The sequence below is a fragment of the Phoxinus phoxinus genome (genome assembly GCF_949152265.1).
Source record: "Phoxinus phoxinus genome assembly, chromosome: 4".
NCBI classification, from domain to species: Eukaryota; Metazoa; Chordata; class Actinopteri; order Cypriniformes; family Leuciscidae; genus Phoxinus; species Phoxinus phoxinus.
Genome location: NC_136879.1, coordinates 23,231,821 through 23,247,372, shown reverse-complemented (window position 1 = coordinate 23,247,372; position 15,552 = coordinate 23,231,821). Strand labels below are relative to the sequence as shown.

Genomic DNA, 15,552 nt, shown 5'->3' with positions numbered 1-15,552 from the left:
GGAGGCAGCAGCGGGCCGTCGGGGCAGAATATGTTTTATAGCCTCAGTCTGCTTCTGGGCAGTTGAAAACTGTTGGGCAAAATCTTCAACCGCTCCACCGAAGAGGCCAGCCTGGGATATGGGGGCGTCGAGCAAACACTAGTGGACATCACCTGGCACAGGGAGCGTGCGGTCACTTTCGTCGCCCGGAGAGCAAGGTCAGTGGCGGCACGCAGCTCATTGAAGAGCCCTGGTCAGTCCTCCCCTCGTGCATATCCCTGAGCATCAGGGCCTGCTAGACCTGCAGAGTGGCCATGGCATGCAAAGAGGCGGCTGCCTGCCCCGCACCTCTATAGGTCTTCGCCACCAGAGTAGACGAAAACCTACAGGCTTTGGAGGGGTGCTTAGGATCGCCACGGGAAGAAGCACTCTGAGGACACAGTTGCATCGCAACAGAGCGTTCAAATATAGGCACCCCAGTGTACCCGTAAACAGCCGCCTGATCAAGGGGAGGAAAGGCGGAGGAGGTCGCCGAGCGATCACGGGAAGACAAGGGTGTCTTCCAGGACCTCGAGACCTCCTCATGCACATCCGGGAAGAAAGGCATTGGGGTCGGACGCCGACGTGAATATACATTGTTGTTAAAAATGAAAGTAAAGAAGTGATCAATGTTTTAGCAGTGAAATGAGTTCCTTTTTTTTATTCAAATCAACAAATACAAGTTCAAGATGCACTGAATCCAGTAAAATGCATTTAATGATTGCATATTATAATAAAGGAAAATAAACTTGCCACTACTTAAGGGAATTTATTTTAGAATAAAAAAGCTATTTTTACCTACTAGCCTTTTATTCAATTCATTATATTTAGAACTAGTATAGACTGAATAGGTCCCATAGTCTAAATTACATCGTATCACTCGAACCTGGGCAAATTGTGTGCCAGTCAAGTAATTTGGCTATTTAAAACGTTATTACTCAAAGTGATAGCAAATAGGCTTTCCAACTAATGTAAAAAATATCAGTATATTTATATGGTAAAATAGCAGTGAACTTTTCTCTCACACGTGTCCCGCATTCACTCAAAATCACTACTGTCCTGCAACAGAGCAATAACCAGGTGGTCACCAGAGTAACGGCTGATAGACCCTATTCAGAGCAGCTCCATGACAGGTATGAAAGCGAGGCTGCAAAGTTTACCATGTTTTCAATGGTATCCACTGTAAAAAACAAAACAAAAAAACAGATCTCTCTGTTTAGAGAAAAATCCAAAAACATTAAATAACAGTACAACCAACTGAAGAGATGAATGTATGCATGTCTATCCCTCACAGCCTCCCTTTCATTACCGTTAAAAATCAAAGATGGCGCTGCCGTGAAAAGGTCTATTGTGTAACGTCAAAGAAGCGCAACAAGGCAAAATCATTTGATCATTTCCCCCAACATTTTATCTGACTTATAATACACTATAATACATTTTTACACAGTAAGTGTAGATAAAAAATTAAAATAAAATCATGCAAACTTACTGACCATAAATACGTAAAATACAGAAAAGGAATAGACTACTAATGTTCTGTTGTTTTGCCAAAAAATTAAACAATCTCATTCTTGATAATAGCAAAAGTTAGTTTGAAAGCTAGTTTGATTTTACTGAAGTTATTGTACTACAGTATATTTATTTTGCAAAGTAGAAATAATAGCAGTGGGAAAACAACACATAAACGTAAGAACAAAATTATGTTATGGATGGATCACCCATCCAGTATATAGTACAATTCATTCATCCATAATAATAATAAGTCAATAAAAATGATCAGTGACTTAAAACAACCTGTATTTATACAATATTATCCTTTTCCATAATACCGTTCTTTCATCTAGCACCTTTGGATATAAAAGTAAAACTTTCATTTGGATGAATATCGATGCCATCAAGCAGTAGTAACAGTAGCAGTAGTACACAAGACTCTCTCGGCAAAAGATTCAGACTTCAAACTATTATTAAAGCAGTGACAACAGAAGTGCTTCTGAAATTCAAGTACACTTTCGGACTGTCAAAATCCCAAGGAGAGGTAGAGAGCAACCACTCCGAGTCACTATGTGTCTTTGCGTGCCCAAGCAAATAATCAAGAGGCACTTGCAAACAAAAAGTGATTTGAATAGGGGGGTCCACTGTTGGGAAATCAAACCTCTGAACTGTTGGTGCTATCGAGGACTTGCGTCATCATGGGCTCTGTGCTGTTGGAGCTTTTGGGGGACTCCGTGACGTTCTTCTCCCGCCTAGATCGCACCACCAGAACGACTAGAACGACAAGGACGATGGTGAAGAGAAGACCTACCAAGATTCCTATGATCAAGACAAGCCGGTCATCACTAGAGTCCCTGTGATTCAGTTCTCTGGGAACGACACCCTCCGCTTGGGATTCCTTGTGAAGGTTGGGTTGTTTTTGAGTGCTGCGGTCCAGCGCTATATGCAAGATGTTTGTGCCACGACTATTTTCTGCACCAATATCCTGAGCCAAATCTGGAACGCTGCTGGCTGACCTTTTGGAAATTGAATGGCTGTGTGTCACAGAATGATAGTCAAGGCTCCTTTTCCCAATGCCCCGGTTTGCGTTGTCTCTGGACCGGACGGTGTAGATGGTGTGAATGTACCACTCCCTGCCTGCCGACACCTGGGAGGAGTGTTACAGTGTTAGCATTAGAACATGATCGCAACGTTTCTTAATGTACCTGCTGTTGTGTGCATCTCACCTGAAACAAAGCTGTGGAATCCATTCTAAAGCCATCAGAGCCTGGCTGCCTTACCAGCACCAGAGCTTGAGGATCGTCTACAGCGAGGAAAGCATTGAAACTAATGCTACCAAATGTTCTCGCCTGAGTCTCTGGCTGAGCTTTGTCCTGTAAAGCAGAATAAGTTCAAACTTATATGTTATACTGTCAAATGATCCTGAAATCAACACAAAACCAAGGTTGTTCTCCATGCTCTCAATAACAATTATCAATCCTGAATGGTATAGTTAATTAAAACTATCATAGTTAATTAAAACTATTAACTCTTTCTCCACCATTGGCAATTTTCTGGCAATCCATGTTTTCAGTGTTATATGGTAGGGGGCGCAATTACGCATCTCCTATAAGAGTACAGAAGCTCCAGATCCCAAAACAAGTGAAGAAGCATTGCGTACAAATGTAATCTAACGCTATCATCAAACGTTAAACAGCATAAAAATCAAATCCGCCTAATATTACCGAATTAAATGTCGACCCAGTAAAAGGTATAGGACTTGAAGGTATAGGTGTTGATGCACTCAATCTATGTTTTGATCATCGTTCTTAAGACGATCTGGATGTAGTCTTTGACAAAAACGTGATTTTCTCAGCTTTTTGTTCAAAATGTTCAAGTGTTGATAAAAAATTATAATGCACGATTCTGGGGGCCTTGAAAGTTTTAAGAAAATGATTAAAAAAATGCCGGTGCTGGATGGCAACGTTTTTTAAAGCTGGCAAAAAAAGAGTTAAACAACATTTATGTTAATTGTAATATAATAACTGAAATATATATTTTTTTATTTCAGTTCCTTGCCAAGGCAACATTTAGCTAATAAAAACAACAAAACAACAAAATGACCACAACTTAAACCTGAAAATATAATGGAATTAAAATATAAACTACCGGTAATTCATGATGTCACTATGTTTAATTGTTTTCTAAATACGATTAATTGTAATTACAATTAGCTGTTTGTATGTATTTCTTTAATGCAACTGCGTGTTTTTTAGTTTTAGTTTTTTGTTTTTCTCAAAAACCTACTAAAAAGTAAATATTAATTTATATTATTATTATTATTATTTTTTACAATTGATTTAGACTTTAAAAGTAAATATTCAACAACAACAAAAAATCCAACTGTTTGTGCAAAGTTTGTGTCTATACTTACAATGATCTTGAATCGGTACAAAAGAGATGGTGAATCAGCTAAGCAGCCGTACTCAAAGTTGTCAGGGTTGTACTTCGGGATGTATCCATCCGCCCCTGTGCAAAGGAACACCTTCTCGATGTTACAGATGAACGAGTCCCCAAGATTCTGAACAGGATCTACCATTACACGGCCATAGATGACATCTCCTAGAGAAATACAACAGTCCTGAATTAGTGAGAGGTGTCATACTTCAGTTCTCATAAACTTTACTTTGGACAAAGGATCAAATCACATGTATGAATAAAATGTTGTTTTTAGCATTTTACCCTCTGAGAAAGCAGTATCACTCTCCTGACCAAAGCCCATGGAGCCGTCTGACAACCAGAGAGTCCTCTTTGAAAGTAGGAGCATCTGTGTGTTAAGACTGAACTCTGCTGGCACTGGATCACTCACCTAAAGCGAATAACATGCACTTTATTTTTCACTAAACTTCATATTACACAAAATTATAGTATTATTATATTGTTTGAATTTTACTAGATTTTGAAATAGAGTTTGATGTACTATGAAAAATTACTGTAAATACTAAGTCCAAAAAGACAATTTATTGCACATAAATTGCAAATATGCAAATTTGAATTTGATTGTGAGGGTAAAATTTGGTTTGGGCGGGTGGACAAAATTTGAGCAGAGTCGGCTGGTGTTGGTGTTGACGTCGCCAACGAGCAAACAATTTTAGCCAATCAGCGATCAGCAGGCAAACATGATCATTCATGAGTAACAGGTTTTTAGCGCGGTACTTGTAGCTGGATATTCAAGTGATCGCTATGCCAAAAGTGGCATACATATATAGTAAGTTGTATCTACAGTAAAGAGTGGGAAAGTAACCCAACTCTCAAAATGGGGATTATACCTGTGGTGGGAGACGACTCAAAGGCTCTTCATAAATATAACTAACTGTGAGAGCACAGTTGAATGACTTAATTGAAATCGATTATAGGACAACTCCTGTTCATCGTCATGTGCACACTGGCCTGACCAGGACATCTGCAATTTTAAAACAGTCGAGACTGCACTCTACTCATCCCCGGCAGCCGCCAAAAAAAGGTTTGAATCAACAATTAATCAGTTTTGAATGTGCTTAGTTCTGCTTTTCAGAATTGATTGTTTTTTAAACCTGTCAGACTGTAATGTAGGCTTTGCAAAGATGTACAGTATGTATGATGTGGTCCCTGCAAGCTTTAAGTGCCATAGACACACACACACACACACAGGAAAACTCTGAGCTCGGCTATACAGCCACTGACGTGAACCCTTTGATGAGTGCTTGTGATTCAGTACTGACCTGTTGGAAGCGTATGTCCAGATCAAAGGTAATTGGCTCTCTGGGATGGCACACAGGACGGAAGCTATACTCGACATTGGGAGGAGCCGTGCAGGGAACCAGTTTCACTGTGTAAGTTCCTGAGTAATCCCTCACCTGGAGGAAAGTATTTCACACTTATCAGGAAATACAGTAATGACCTAATAATGACAAATACAACCATGTACATTATGGGCCCTATCATACACTTTGCACAATGCAGCGCCATGCGCAACGCAAGTGTTTTGTGCTAGTTTCAGCCCGACGCAATTATCCTTTTCACGTCCTGTGCCACGTTGTTTAAATAGCAAATGCATTTGCGCTCATCTGTGCGCCCATTGGCGTGCTGGTATAAAAACAAGTTGTGTGCAGGCGCATTGATGGTACAAAACATTTTTGTGTTATTTAAAGAGCGCGTTAGTAATGTGCGCCTATAGGCGGGTTCACAACACACGTAAACGCTGCTTATTAAACACACAGGGATGCGCAGCAGCACACAAACATGCCAAATATTAAAAATAAAAGGATTAAAATGTAAAAGATGATTATTGTGTACAAAAAGATATGGTGAAATTCGGCATGTCCCGTAGAAGGTCTACTCGCGCGCATGAACCAAGCAGATCTGTTTGCGCTCTGGAGACGCGCTCTGTCTTTCCACTATCAAATTCCGTCATGCAAATAGCGAATCCGCCATGGCGCGAGCGCAACTGGCATTTAAAGGGAATGGGAGATGAGACTGATTGGTTTATTGCACGTAAAGCCAAAAACACACCCATTACTCAATAAGAGAACAGAGAAAACCCTTTTAGACCATGCGCCTGGCGCGCTGACCATTTTCCCCGTCGTTAAACTATAAAGTGGATTCGGACACGTCCTAAGTGCACTTGCGCCATGCGCTTTAGCCTAGACCATGCGCTTAGAAAGTTAGAATAGGGACCATAGTATAAAGAGCAGATTTTGCTTTGAATGCAGAAAAATCAGACACCCTGAAGACTTACAGAAAAATCAGAGATAAAGGTCCATTGCTGCATTGGCTGGTTGTATGTTGGCTCACTTCTCACCAAGCTAAGGTTAAAGGTCAGCCTGGGGTGGTCCGCACACATGACCATGGAAGTCATAAGGGAGGCTGTGTTAACAGAAATGTTATTATTCTGATTGAACACAAGTAAGATCACATGACACTGCCTCATCGTTACAAGTTGCAATGAATTGACCCATTATATTAACACATTTCACAAGAAAGGTCTCTTAATTCACCCCCAAATCAAAACTGTTTCATATATTAATTTCTAATAATTAGAAAATACTCAAACATTACATTTGGCATCAACCGTTATTTACAAAGATACTTAATTATTTTACTTGAATTACAGTTTTAAGAATAGAGTTGTAACAAGAGCTGGTTCCAAAAATAAGCTTCATTTTCTATATTCAATATATAATTTCTTGTGACTTATGACTATAGGATTTATCTTCACAGTTGCATCCAGTTGAATAATTGCTTTCATGAAGCTGTGAGCCAAAAAATTATAATAAAAAAGCAAATGAAAAACAATTATTAGAACCAGATGAAATCATTTACATGTACCTTTTGTATATTTAATATGCTTAAGATGTTATAACACACCTGAATGTGCAGTAACAAAGAGTCCCCGAAAACGTGCTTCTGTACGGAAGTTGACAACCAAGCGACCTTGTTCGTTTATCCGCATGCTTGTAGGATAGAGGGCCCCTAAAAAATACATTTCACATAATGAAAAAATCCATATAAACTACTGTTCAAAAGTTTTGGATCAGTAAGATTTTTTTCAAGTGACAATAACGACTTGTACATTGTTACAAAGAAATTCTATTTCAAATAGAATGCTGGAATCCTGAAACAAAATGTATCACAGTATCACAACAACAACAAAAAACATTAAAAACACAAACGTTTTCAACATAAATAAATGTTTCTTGAGCATCAAACCAGCATAGAATGATTTCTGAAGGATCACGTGACACTGAAGACTGGAGTAATGATGCTGACAATTCAGCTTTGCTTCACAGGAATAAATTACATTTTAAAATATATTCAAATAGAAAATTGTGCTGTCTTGCCTTGTAATTCAGCCTCTGGTGGACTACCAATGCCATCTCTCCACAAGATGGCAGTATCATAAACAAAAGTGAGACGCAGCTCCGACTGCAGGTCAAAGTGCTGCCAACCACCAGCGCCAACGGGTGAATGGAACACGTATGACACGTGCAGGGGCACACGCAGGGTCACATAAGACTGCACCAGGTTCAGCACCTACACAGGACAGAAAGGTCAATACTAAAGTAACTACTCAGATAACAGTTTTTGGAACCTACCTGGGAATCTAGCCAGAATTAACATACTAACGTTCTCTGTTAATTAGTCAGGAACGCTTTCTTTTCGTAAACAGAATGTTCCCTTTAGGTTTGGAGAAGGTTTACATTTGGTTCATTAATGATTATAAAAATCACTTTCAGTTAAAGATCCATAAAGGTTCTCTTTAGCTTGTCAGCAAAAAAAAATCTGCCTGCAACATTATGGGAAGATTTGTAGTCCAACTTTTTTTTATAACGTCCTGCAATGTTCTGGGAAGGTCAAATTATGGTTATAAAAATAAAACCTACAGTAAAAATAACTGCAAGAGAGTTCTGTATAGGTTCTGCACAGGTTGTCACACAAACCTCCCTGAAACTTTCTTTCAAAAAATAACCTATTTTTTAGTCCCGAAAAACAAAACAAAAACATGACATTATAAGTTAATTCTGTGTTTGCTGGATAGACAGTCTCAAATCATTTTAGCACATGAGATTCTAACCACCTCATGATTATTACATATATACTTTGGTTGCCAAATAAAAGAGGCAAAAGGCATTTGGCATGACTGTATATACATATTTGCCACCAGCAGATGGTGATGTTGCTCTGGCTTTACGTTAACTCTGCAAGCCTCATTAGTTTACCCCATTTACTAGTTTACCCTGAAAAGAAATTATAAATTAATTGAAAAAAAAAAAAACCTCTTAAAATTACATTAACAGTCAGAATCACACATTTCTAATAGAATAAGGTATCCTAAAAGATTTGCAGTACTTTAGTTTGAAGCACTTCAGCATAGTCCACTAACTGCTAACTCTTTAAGAAAGTGTTTTGGATAACTTCACATATCGACTTCACTGAACTTGAATGTGGCCTGTACACCCGTCCATCCCTGTTTAACGACACTAGTCCACTTTAATTAACTGCAGAGTAAACCAACATGTGTCCATGGTGAAGATGAACGACTGGCTCAAACAGCCATGTAAACCGTTGTCTTCCAAGCTTGTTTTAAGGACTACCCTTTCCAAGCTGTTAAAAAGGAAGAACAGAAAAAAAAGAGAAGATTTTTTTATGATCTAAAGGTCAGTTCTCTTACGTAGAGTTCTCTCCTACTGCGTCGAAGCGACGCCACGGGAAAGATATTCTTTTTCGAGATTGAAGCCAAAAATGAATCCTTCATTTTGTAAATATGTAAAACGCTTCCGTTTGTATGCTACAGAAAAGCGTTTTACATATTTACAAAATTAAGGATTAATTTTTGGCTTCAATCTCGAAAAAGAATATCTTTCCCGTAGCGTCGCTTCGACGCAGTACTCGTTCCCTCTCCTAGAGAGAACCGAGGTTACGTTAGTAACCGAGTACGTTTTGACTCATTGTTGGCAAAAGACAAATAGTGGGCTGCTTAAACTTGAGGTGCATAAAGCCTTTGCCAAAAAGCTAAAACGGATAGCCACAGCATAATGGTTTGATGTGATCTCAGCACTGTGAAATAAGTTTAATATGTTTGGCATAGACTGTAAATCCATACATCAAGAGCAGGAGTCTAAACCTTAAAAACAAATGTTAAATGCATTCCTGAATTGACACTGAAACAAAACAAAACAGAGATAGAGACATGTTAGCCGCTTTTAAGGGCACAAAATACATTCTTACACTACCGTTCAAAGGAAGTATCTTTTTCTAATCAAAGGCTGCAGTTATTGGATAAAACTTACAGTAAAAACAGTAATATTGTACATTTTCAGCATCATTACTTCAGTCTTCAATGTCATATCACATGATCCTTCAGAAAGCATTCTAATATGCTGATTTGCTGCTCAAGAAACATTTCTTACTGTTATCAATTTAAAAAAACACAGTTGTGCAGCTTAATATTTTTGTGAAAACCATGATATTTTTTTCAGAACACTTTGATAAATGGAAAGTTTAAAAGAAGAGCATTTATTTATAGAAATCGTTATGTCTTTACTGTCAATTTGATACATTTAATGCATCCTTGCTAAATAAAATAATTTCTTAGAAAAAAACACTTTTGAACGGTAGTGTATTTGACTTTTTATTTGCCTGATGCTAAAGGCATGATGAAATGTAATTAAATAGTTGTATTCTCTTTCCTCACCTGTCCATCGGTCCCGATGTTCCCTCCACAATCGTTGAGCAGTTCAGACATGTCATAGTAGCTGACAAACTCCCACAAGCATGCCTCCAGATGCAGGTTTCGGTAGAATCGTAGGGTATTTTGTCCCCTGAGGGTCGTGCTATACTGGTAGGGCGCAGTCCCGCCAATGGCATCTGGATTGCGGGTGGCGTCGGAGATGAAACCGTAGCGTGTCCGCACCTCTGAGAAGTCCAGCAGGTTTGAGCAGCGATGGTTTCCAACACGCGTGCCGTCTGGACTCAGGGTCAGTTCAAAGTTGGAGAGCGGCCGAGTGGAGACTACAGGTAACATACCTAACAAGGGAATGAGGCAGATGATGTAATATAGATGTATCTGTTGTTATTGTTAACTAAAATATTAAAAATATTTTTTTGTCATTGGAATAAAGCATGCACTCATAAATACATAAATAAAGAACTAAGTTGAAGTACTAAAATAACTAAAACTGAAACAAAAGTCATTTTAAGCTAAATAGAAATATAAAAAACTCAAAAACTAATCAAAATGACAAAACAACACAAAAAGTTTTAAAACCTAAACCTAAATTACAATGAAAATGGAAAATCTAAAAATAAAAAATAATTCACAATATTAATCATAACTATAAAAGTACATAATACTAAAATAACACTGATCTATTAGAAATGTATCAAACTCTTTTAAACAGCATTTATATAAATATATATATATATATATATATATATATATATATATATATATATATATATATATATATATATATATATATATATATATATACACACACACAGAGTATTTGTGCTTTTCTAAAATGTCACACCACAAGTGTGCAAAAAAAGATGCGAAGAAAATTGATAAAATATGAAAATTAATATACGTTTTAAAGAAAAGTCATTGTGATTTATCATATGATTCCCTATAAGCTGGACAGTCTGATAAGCAAAATCTGCTTCCACTACGGTAGGTGTACTGACCACTTAGATGTATGTCATTGCTTGCGTTGCACGAGTGCCCACTACTAGTGGAACGCCCTAAGCCCTTAGTCACTTAGAATCTGCTATGGTTATGCTTTATTATTTAAAGTTTTTCAGTTCACTTATGAATTTGTTTTACTCTCCATTCTTTAGCCCTCTGAAGTTGAGTGCACTTCAAAATGGCGATGGTGCTTCCCGCAAGGAAAAGTGCTAGTAAGTTTGCGAGTTAAACGCAGTCCAACAAAGTGTAATTCTGACTTTTTTAATTCTGAAGTCCTAAATACCTTTTATCTTTTTTTATTCAGTGGTGGAAACAAGCTTCTATAGGTTTTAAACTGGCCATGGGAAACTACATTTTACCATGTACATTTTTTTGGTACAAGAAACCTTGACTAACATTATAAGTGGACTTTAGGGGAAAAAATAATGGAAATAAACTTTTAAATATTATCATTTTACTTGACAGATTACTGTCAAAAAATGTACTGAGGAAATTACAGTCATTAACACTATTGTAGCATAGCAAGGCTAAAATTATATCAAGATCAAATGATGCAGAGCTCTAGAAAAAAACAATTTAATCAGAAAATGTAATCAGACAGCCACTTGTCTTTTCATCTTTTTTTTGGCCCAGAAATGGTCTAAAACTGGTGGTAATTTTGTAATGCACTAAACTCACCATCTTCCTGGCTGATGGAAACTATGGGGCTGGTGAGCTCCAGGCCTTCATCCCCATTTGAGTTGACAGCCCGGGCTGCACACTGCACACGCAAGCCTGCCTGGAAATACACTGAGTCTAATGTGATTGTTTTGGAGGAGGTGAAGAAGGTGTCAAAATCCACCTCCTTCATGGGGCTGGTCACACCGTCAGGTCCTGTAGGGGCACTGACCAGCCAGCGGTACCGGGTCAGGGTGTTATTAATGTGCTCCGAAACACAGATGGAGCCCGTCCGGTCAAAGTCAGGATACTTGGAGTTGCATGACTATAATAAATATAGAAATAAATTAACATACTGTATGTATGCATGTATGTATATATATATACAGTCATGGCCAAAATTGTTGGCACCCCTGGTAAATATGATCAAAACTGGCTGTAAAAAATAAATCAGCATTGTTTATCCTTTTGATCTTTCATTCAAAAAATTGCCAAAATTCTAACCTTTCATTGAAGCAAGAGAATTGAAAGTGGGGCTAAATCACATTATGAAATAAATGTTTTTCTCCAAAACACGTTGGCCATAATTATTGGCACCCTTTTATTAAATACTTTTTGCAACCTCCTTTTGCCAAGATAACAGCTCTGAGTTTTCTCCTATAATGCCTGATGAGTTTGGAGAACACCTGACAAGAGATCAGAGACCATTCCTCCACACAGAATCTCTCCAGATCCTGCAGATTCCCAGATCCATGTTGGCGCTTCTTCTCTTCAGTTCAGCCCACTCATTTTCTACAGGGTTCAGGCCAGGGACTGGGATGGCCATTGCAGATCTTGGTTTTGTGCTCAGTGACCCATTTTTGTTTTGATTTTGATATTTGTTTTTGGATCACTGTCCTGTTGGAAGATCCAAACATGGCCCGTTATAAGATTTCTAGCCCCGGCTGTTAGGTTTCGATTTTTTATCTGTTGGTATTTGATCCAATCCATGATGGCATGTATCTGAACAAGATGTCCAGGACCTCTGGCAGAAAATTAGGCCCACAGCAGTAAAGATACAGCAGAGTATTTCATTTTACACATGGGGTACTTTTTTATCCCTTTGTGCACCAAACAAGAAAATAGCTTTTTTGGCAGCAAACACTTAAGATGGGTTTGGTGCACACAGGGATAAAAAAGTACCCCATGTGTAAAATGAAATACTCTGCTGTATCTTTACTGCTGTGGGCCTAATTCTCTGCCAGAGGTCCTGGACATCTTGTTCAGATACATGGAAATAGATTTGAACACTTTTTAAAAAATCTCAAGTGTACAGACTTACTTTAAGTTTCACCACAGCTTGGTAGTTATTGTCCTTGTTAAGGATTATAAATTTAATTTCTGACAGAGGTTTTGGAGTAATCTGGTTTTCAAAGTATAGCTGCATGCTGGTTTCTTTAGTTGCTCCATGAAGCTGCACACTCACAGTCTCTTCCACTCCCAGGTGAATTTTATTTGGAGCAACAATTAGGCATCTGCGGTATAAATGCATACACATGTACTGTATATAAGCACTGATAGGATAGAACAAAATGCAAGAAGTGGGTAATTATGAGAAAACAAATTGTTTACATTTGTACAATTAGTCAATAATTCTAGATACTTACGTGGGTCTCTGTGCATCCACTACAAGAAAAACCAAAAATGCAAAAAACAGAGGGCAGATCATCTTGCTGTTTCACCTTGCTCATATGTGATTATTCCATTAGGACAGCGACTAACATCACCAACCAACTAACTGAGAAAAAGACTACAAGGGCTATTTACCACCTCCGTCAAATTGGGCTTTGACAAAAAAAAAAAAAAAAAAAAAAAGGAAAAATCTTGGCAAAAAAATGCATGGTCATGTGCTTTACAAGAAATCTTGTTTAAAAGAACATAGCAGGAACAGCAGCTGTCTGGAGCAAAGGCAATGAGAAAAGAAAACACCAGTCTAATTAATACAGTACATTAAAAAATGTATGCCATGTTTCTGTTTTAATTTTAGTAATGTGATTAATATAATGGGTTTTCCCCCTTAGATATTCCACCAATATGATAGGGTTGGGTACAAAGCTTGCTTCCGCCATGGAAACATAGATAATTAAAATAATTAATAATAAAATAACAAAGATAATTGCGATTTTATATCTCACAATTCTGACTTTTTTCTCATAATTGAAATATATAAACTCGCCATTGCAAATTATATGTCAGAATTGTGAAACAAACACGCAATTGCAAGAAATAAAGTCAGATTTGCAAGATAAAAACTCGCAATTGCAAAACAATGAAGTAGAATTGCGAGATATTGATTTGTTTATAGTTTAGCTCACGCATCGCGGCGGGGGGTTGTGTTCATCTTCATCACAACCGTTGTTCCCTTTCAAGGGAACTCGAGCTGCGTTTGAGACGCGGTGGGAACGCCCTGCGTGATTGAATCGTGAAGCACGTGTATAATCAGTCCAATGGGAAGACGAGACCAGCGGGTGACGTCACTGACCAGGAAGCAATAAAGCACACCTGAAAACCGACCGCGTTAGCTTCTGTGCCATCAGCAAGCGATCTGTGTATTCTGTCCTTGTCATATTTATTGTTGTCTGTTAAGTTGCAACATATATATATATATATATATATATATATATATATATATATATATATATATATATATATTATAAGAGAGCAAAAGAGGGCAAAAGAGAGCAAGCAAGTGTTGTGTTGTTCACTGCCCACATTATATTATGGTGGGGACACACACATCAGCTTTGTGTTGCTTGTTTGAGTGTGGAGCATGTCAGTTCTCGAGGTCAATCAACTGTGAGCATTGTTACCCACCAGCCATCATAAAAAATAGATAAATATTATTAGGCAGCGCTGGTGGTTAAAGTATATAAGGACATGGATGAATGTGAGGATGTCAGTACTGACGCTATTCGAGAATTGCATCGCGCAACAGATAAACTATACCGGGGAGGGACGGTTTTGAGAAATCGTTTCTCCTCGGCCTCCTCTGGGGGGCGACTCTCTGAGGAGGGTCGCAGCGCTGCCAGTTCGGTTGTTTTCCTGCTGGTGGCCACGGAGTGATATATATATATCTTTTTCTGATGTAAAAATAAAGATAAAATATGTCTGTTCTTCTGGATGCTCCGCTTTAAAAAAAACGAAGAAATAAACTATTCAGCGGCGTTCCAGAGGTTTTTTCCTCACCGATCTAATGTTCCTGAGACTGCTGGGCGGGAGCAGTCTCAGCCTACTAAAGCTCCTCGCATCACAAAGTGCAGCAAAACAGAGCGTCGCCATTCGGGCTCATCCACAATCGAGAGGGACCTGGGTGGCGGTCGCAGTCTAGCCAGTTAGAGATATGCAAGATCTGAGAACTGTTTTATCTCTAAAATAGCTTGGAAGAAGAAGCCCTGACGCCGAGGCTATCAGGCTTCTGAGGGTGGTCCCCTCCGGGGTAGGGACGGTTTTGAGAAATTGTTTCTCCTCGGCGCCCTCTTCACGTTTCAGAACACCGAGGTGTCAGCGTCCTCAAACGATCCTCAGAGGAGGGTCGTAGAGCAGTCAGTTTGGTTTCCCTGCCGGTTCGCTGTTTCAGGACGCCGAGGTGCCTGCTTTTTCATGCAGGGTGCCTCGGTCATGTGGAAGAATCTTGGTTCCTCGCCCAGGCCCAGTGTTGGGGGCTTTTTGTCAACGCATAATGCTATTGACGGATGCTTCCCTCACAAGCGGCGGGTGATCATGAGTGGCGACGCTCGGCGAAGGGTCTTTTGCAGGACCATCTTTCTTTTGGCACATAATTGGCTAGAAGTGATGGCGGTATTCCGAGAATCTCAATACTTCCTGTCAGACCCGAGAGGTCACCATGTGCCTGTCCTTCCGGACAACACACTGATGGTCTCGTATATCAGAGCAGATATCCTGTTGAGGCAGGGGCTGAGGCCCGGGGAATGGAGACTTCACCCCAAGGTGGTGGAGCTTCTTAGTCAACCTTTCACAACCTTTTTATACAACGCATTGCCCTATGTGGTTCTCCCTGATGCATCCAGCTCCGCTTTGACTGGATGTGATGTATTATGTGTGGTTGAGGCTACACCTGTACGCATTGTCCGATATCTTTGCTCCCGGGAGTTCTGGAGAGAGTTCGCCAGGTAGGGGCTCGT

General features: G+C 39.1%; 2 protein-coding genes across 2 annotated transcripts in view; both read right to left on the bottom strand.

Moving 5' to 3' along the window:
• c4 (complement component 4) overlaps positions 1–13,175 on the bottom strand; it is a 94,201-nt gene extending 81,026 nt beyond the window's left edge. The window contains exons 1-2 of the mRNA XM_079608875.1: positions 13,018–13,175; positions 12,693–12,885 (exon numbers count right to left, since the gene is read on the bottom strand). Of these exons, the coding sequence (XP_079465001.1) occupies positions 12,693–12,885; positions 13,018–13,079 (255 nt within the window). The 5' untranslated portion in view covers positions 13,080–13,175. The remainder of the gene's footprint in view (positions 1–12,692; positions 12,886–13,017) is intronic.
• Positions 655–10,054, bottom strand: LOC306997421 (FRAS1-related extracellular matrix protein 2-like). Its single transcript, XM_079610727.1, has 9 exons — positions 9,722–10,054; positions 7,368–7,560; positions 6,895–6,999; positions 6,266–6,393; positions 5,250–5,384; positions 4,231–4,357; positions 3,923–4,110; positions 2,736–2,882; positions 655–2,656 (listed from the first exon to the last, which is right to left on the bottom strand). Exons 1-9 carry the CDS (start codon positions 10,049–10,051, stop codon positions 2,165–2,167), a joined length of 1,845 nt encoding a protein of 614 aa, XP_079466853.1. The 5' UTR covers positions 10,052–10,054; the 3' UTR covers positions 655–2,164.
• Positions 13,176–15,552: the final 2,377 nt, after the last annotated feature.

Bases quoted from the DNA above. Each gene is read 5' to 3' on its own strand.
- LOC306997421 (XM_079610727.1), bottom strand. From the start codon at position 10,051: ATGTTACCTGTAGTCTCCACTCGGCCGCTCTCCAACTTTGAACTGACC. The intron at 5,385-6,265 runs GTAAGTCTTCAG...ACTTTCCTCCAG, and splicing joins CCTTTATCTCTGATTTTTCT to GTGAGGGATTACTCAGGAAC. The intron at 4,358-5,249 runs GTCAGTACTGAA...TATTCGCTTTAG, and splicing joins TGGACATACGCTTCCAACAG to GTGAGTGATCCAGTGCCAGC.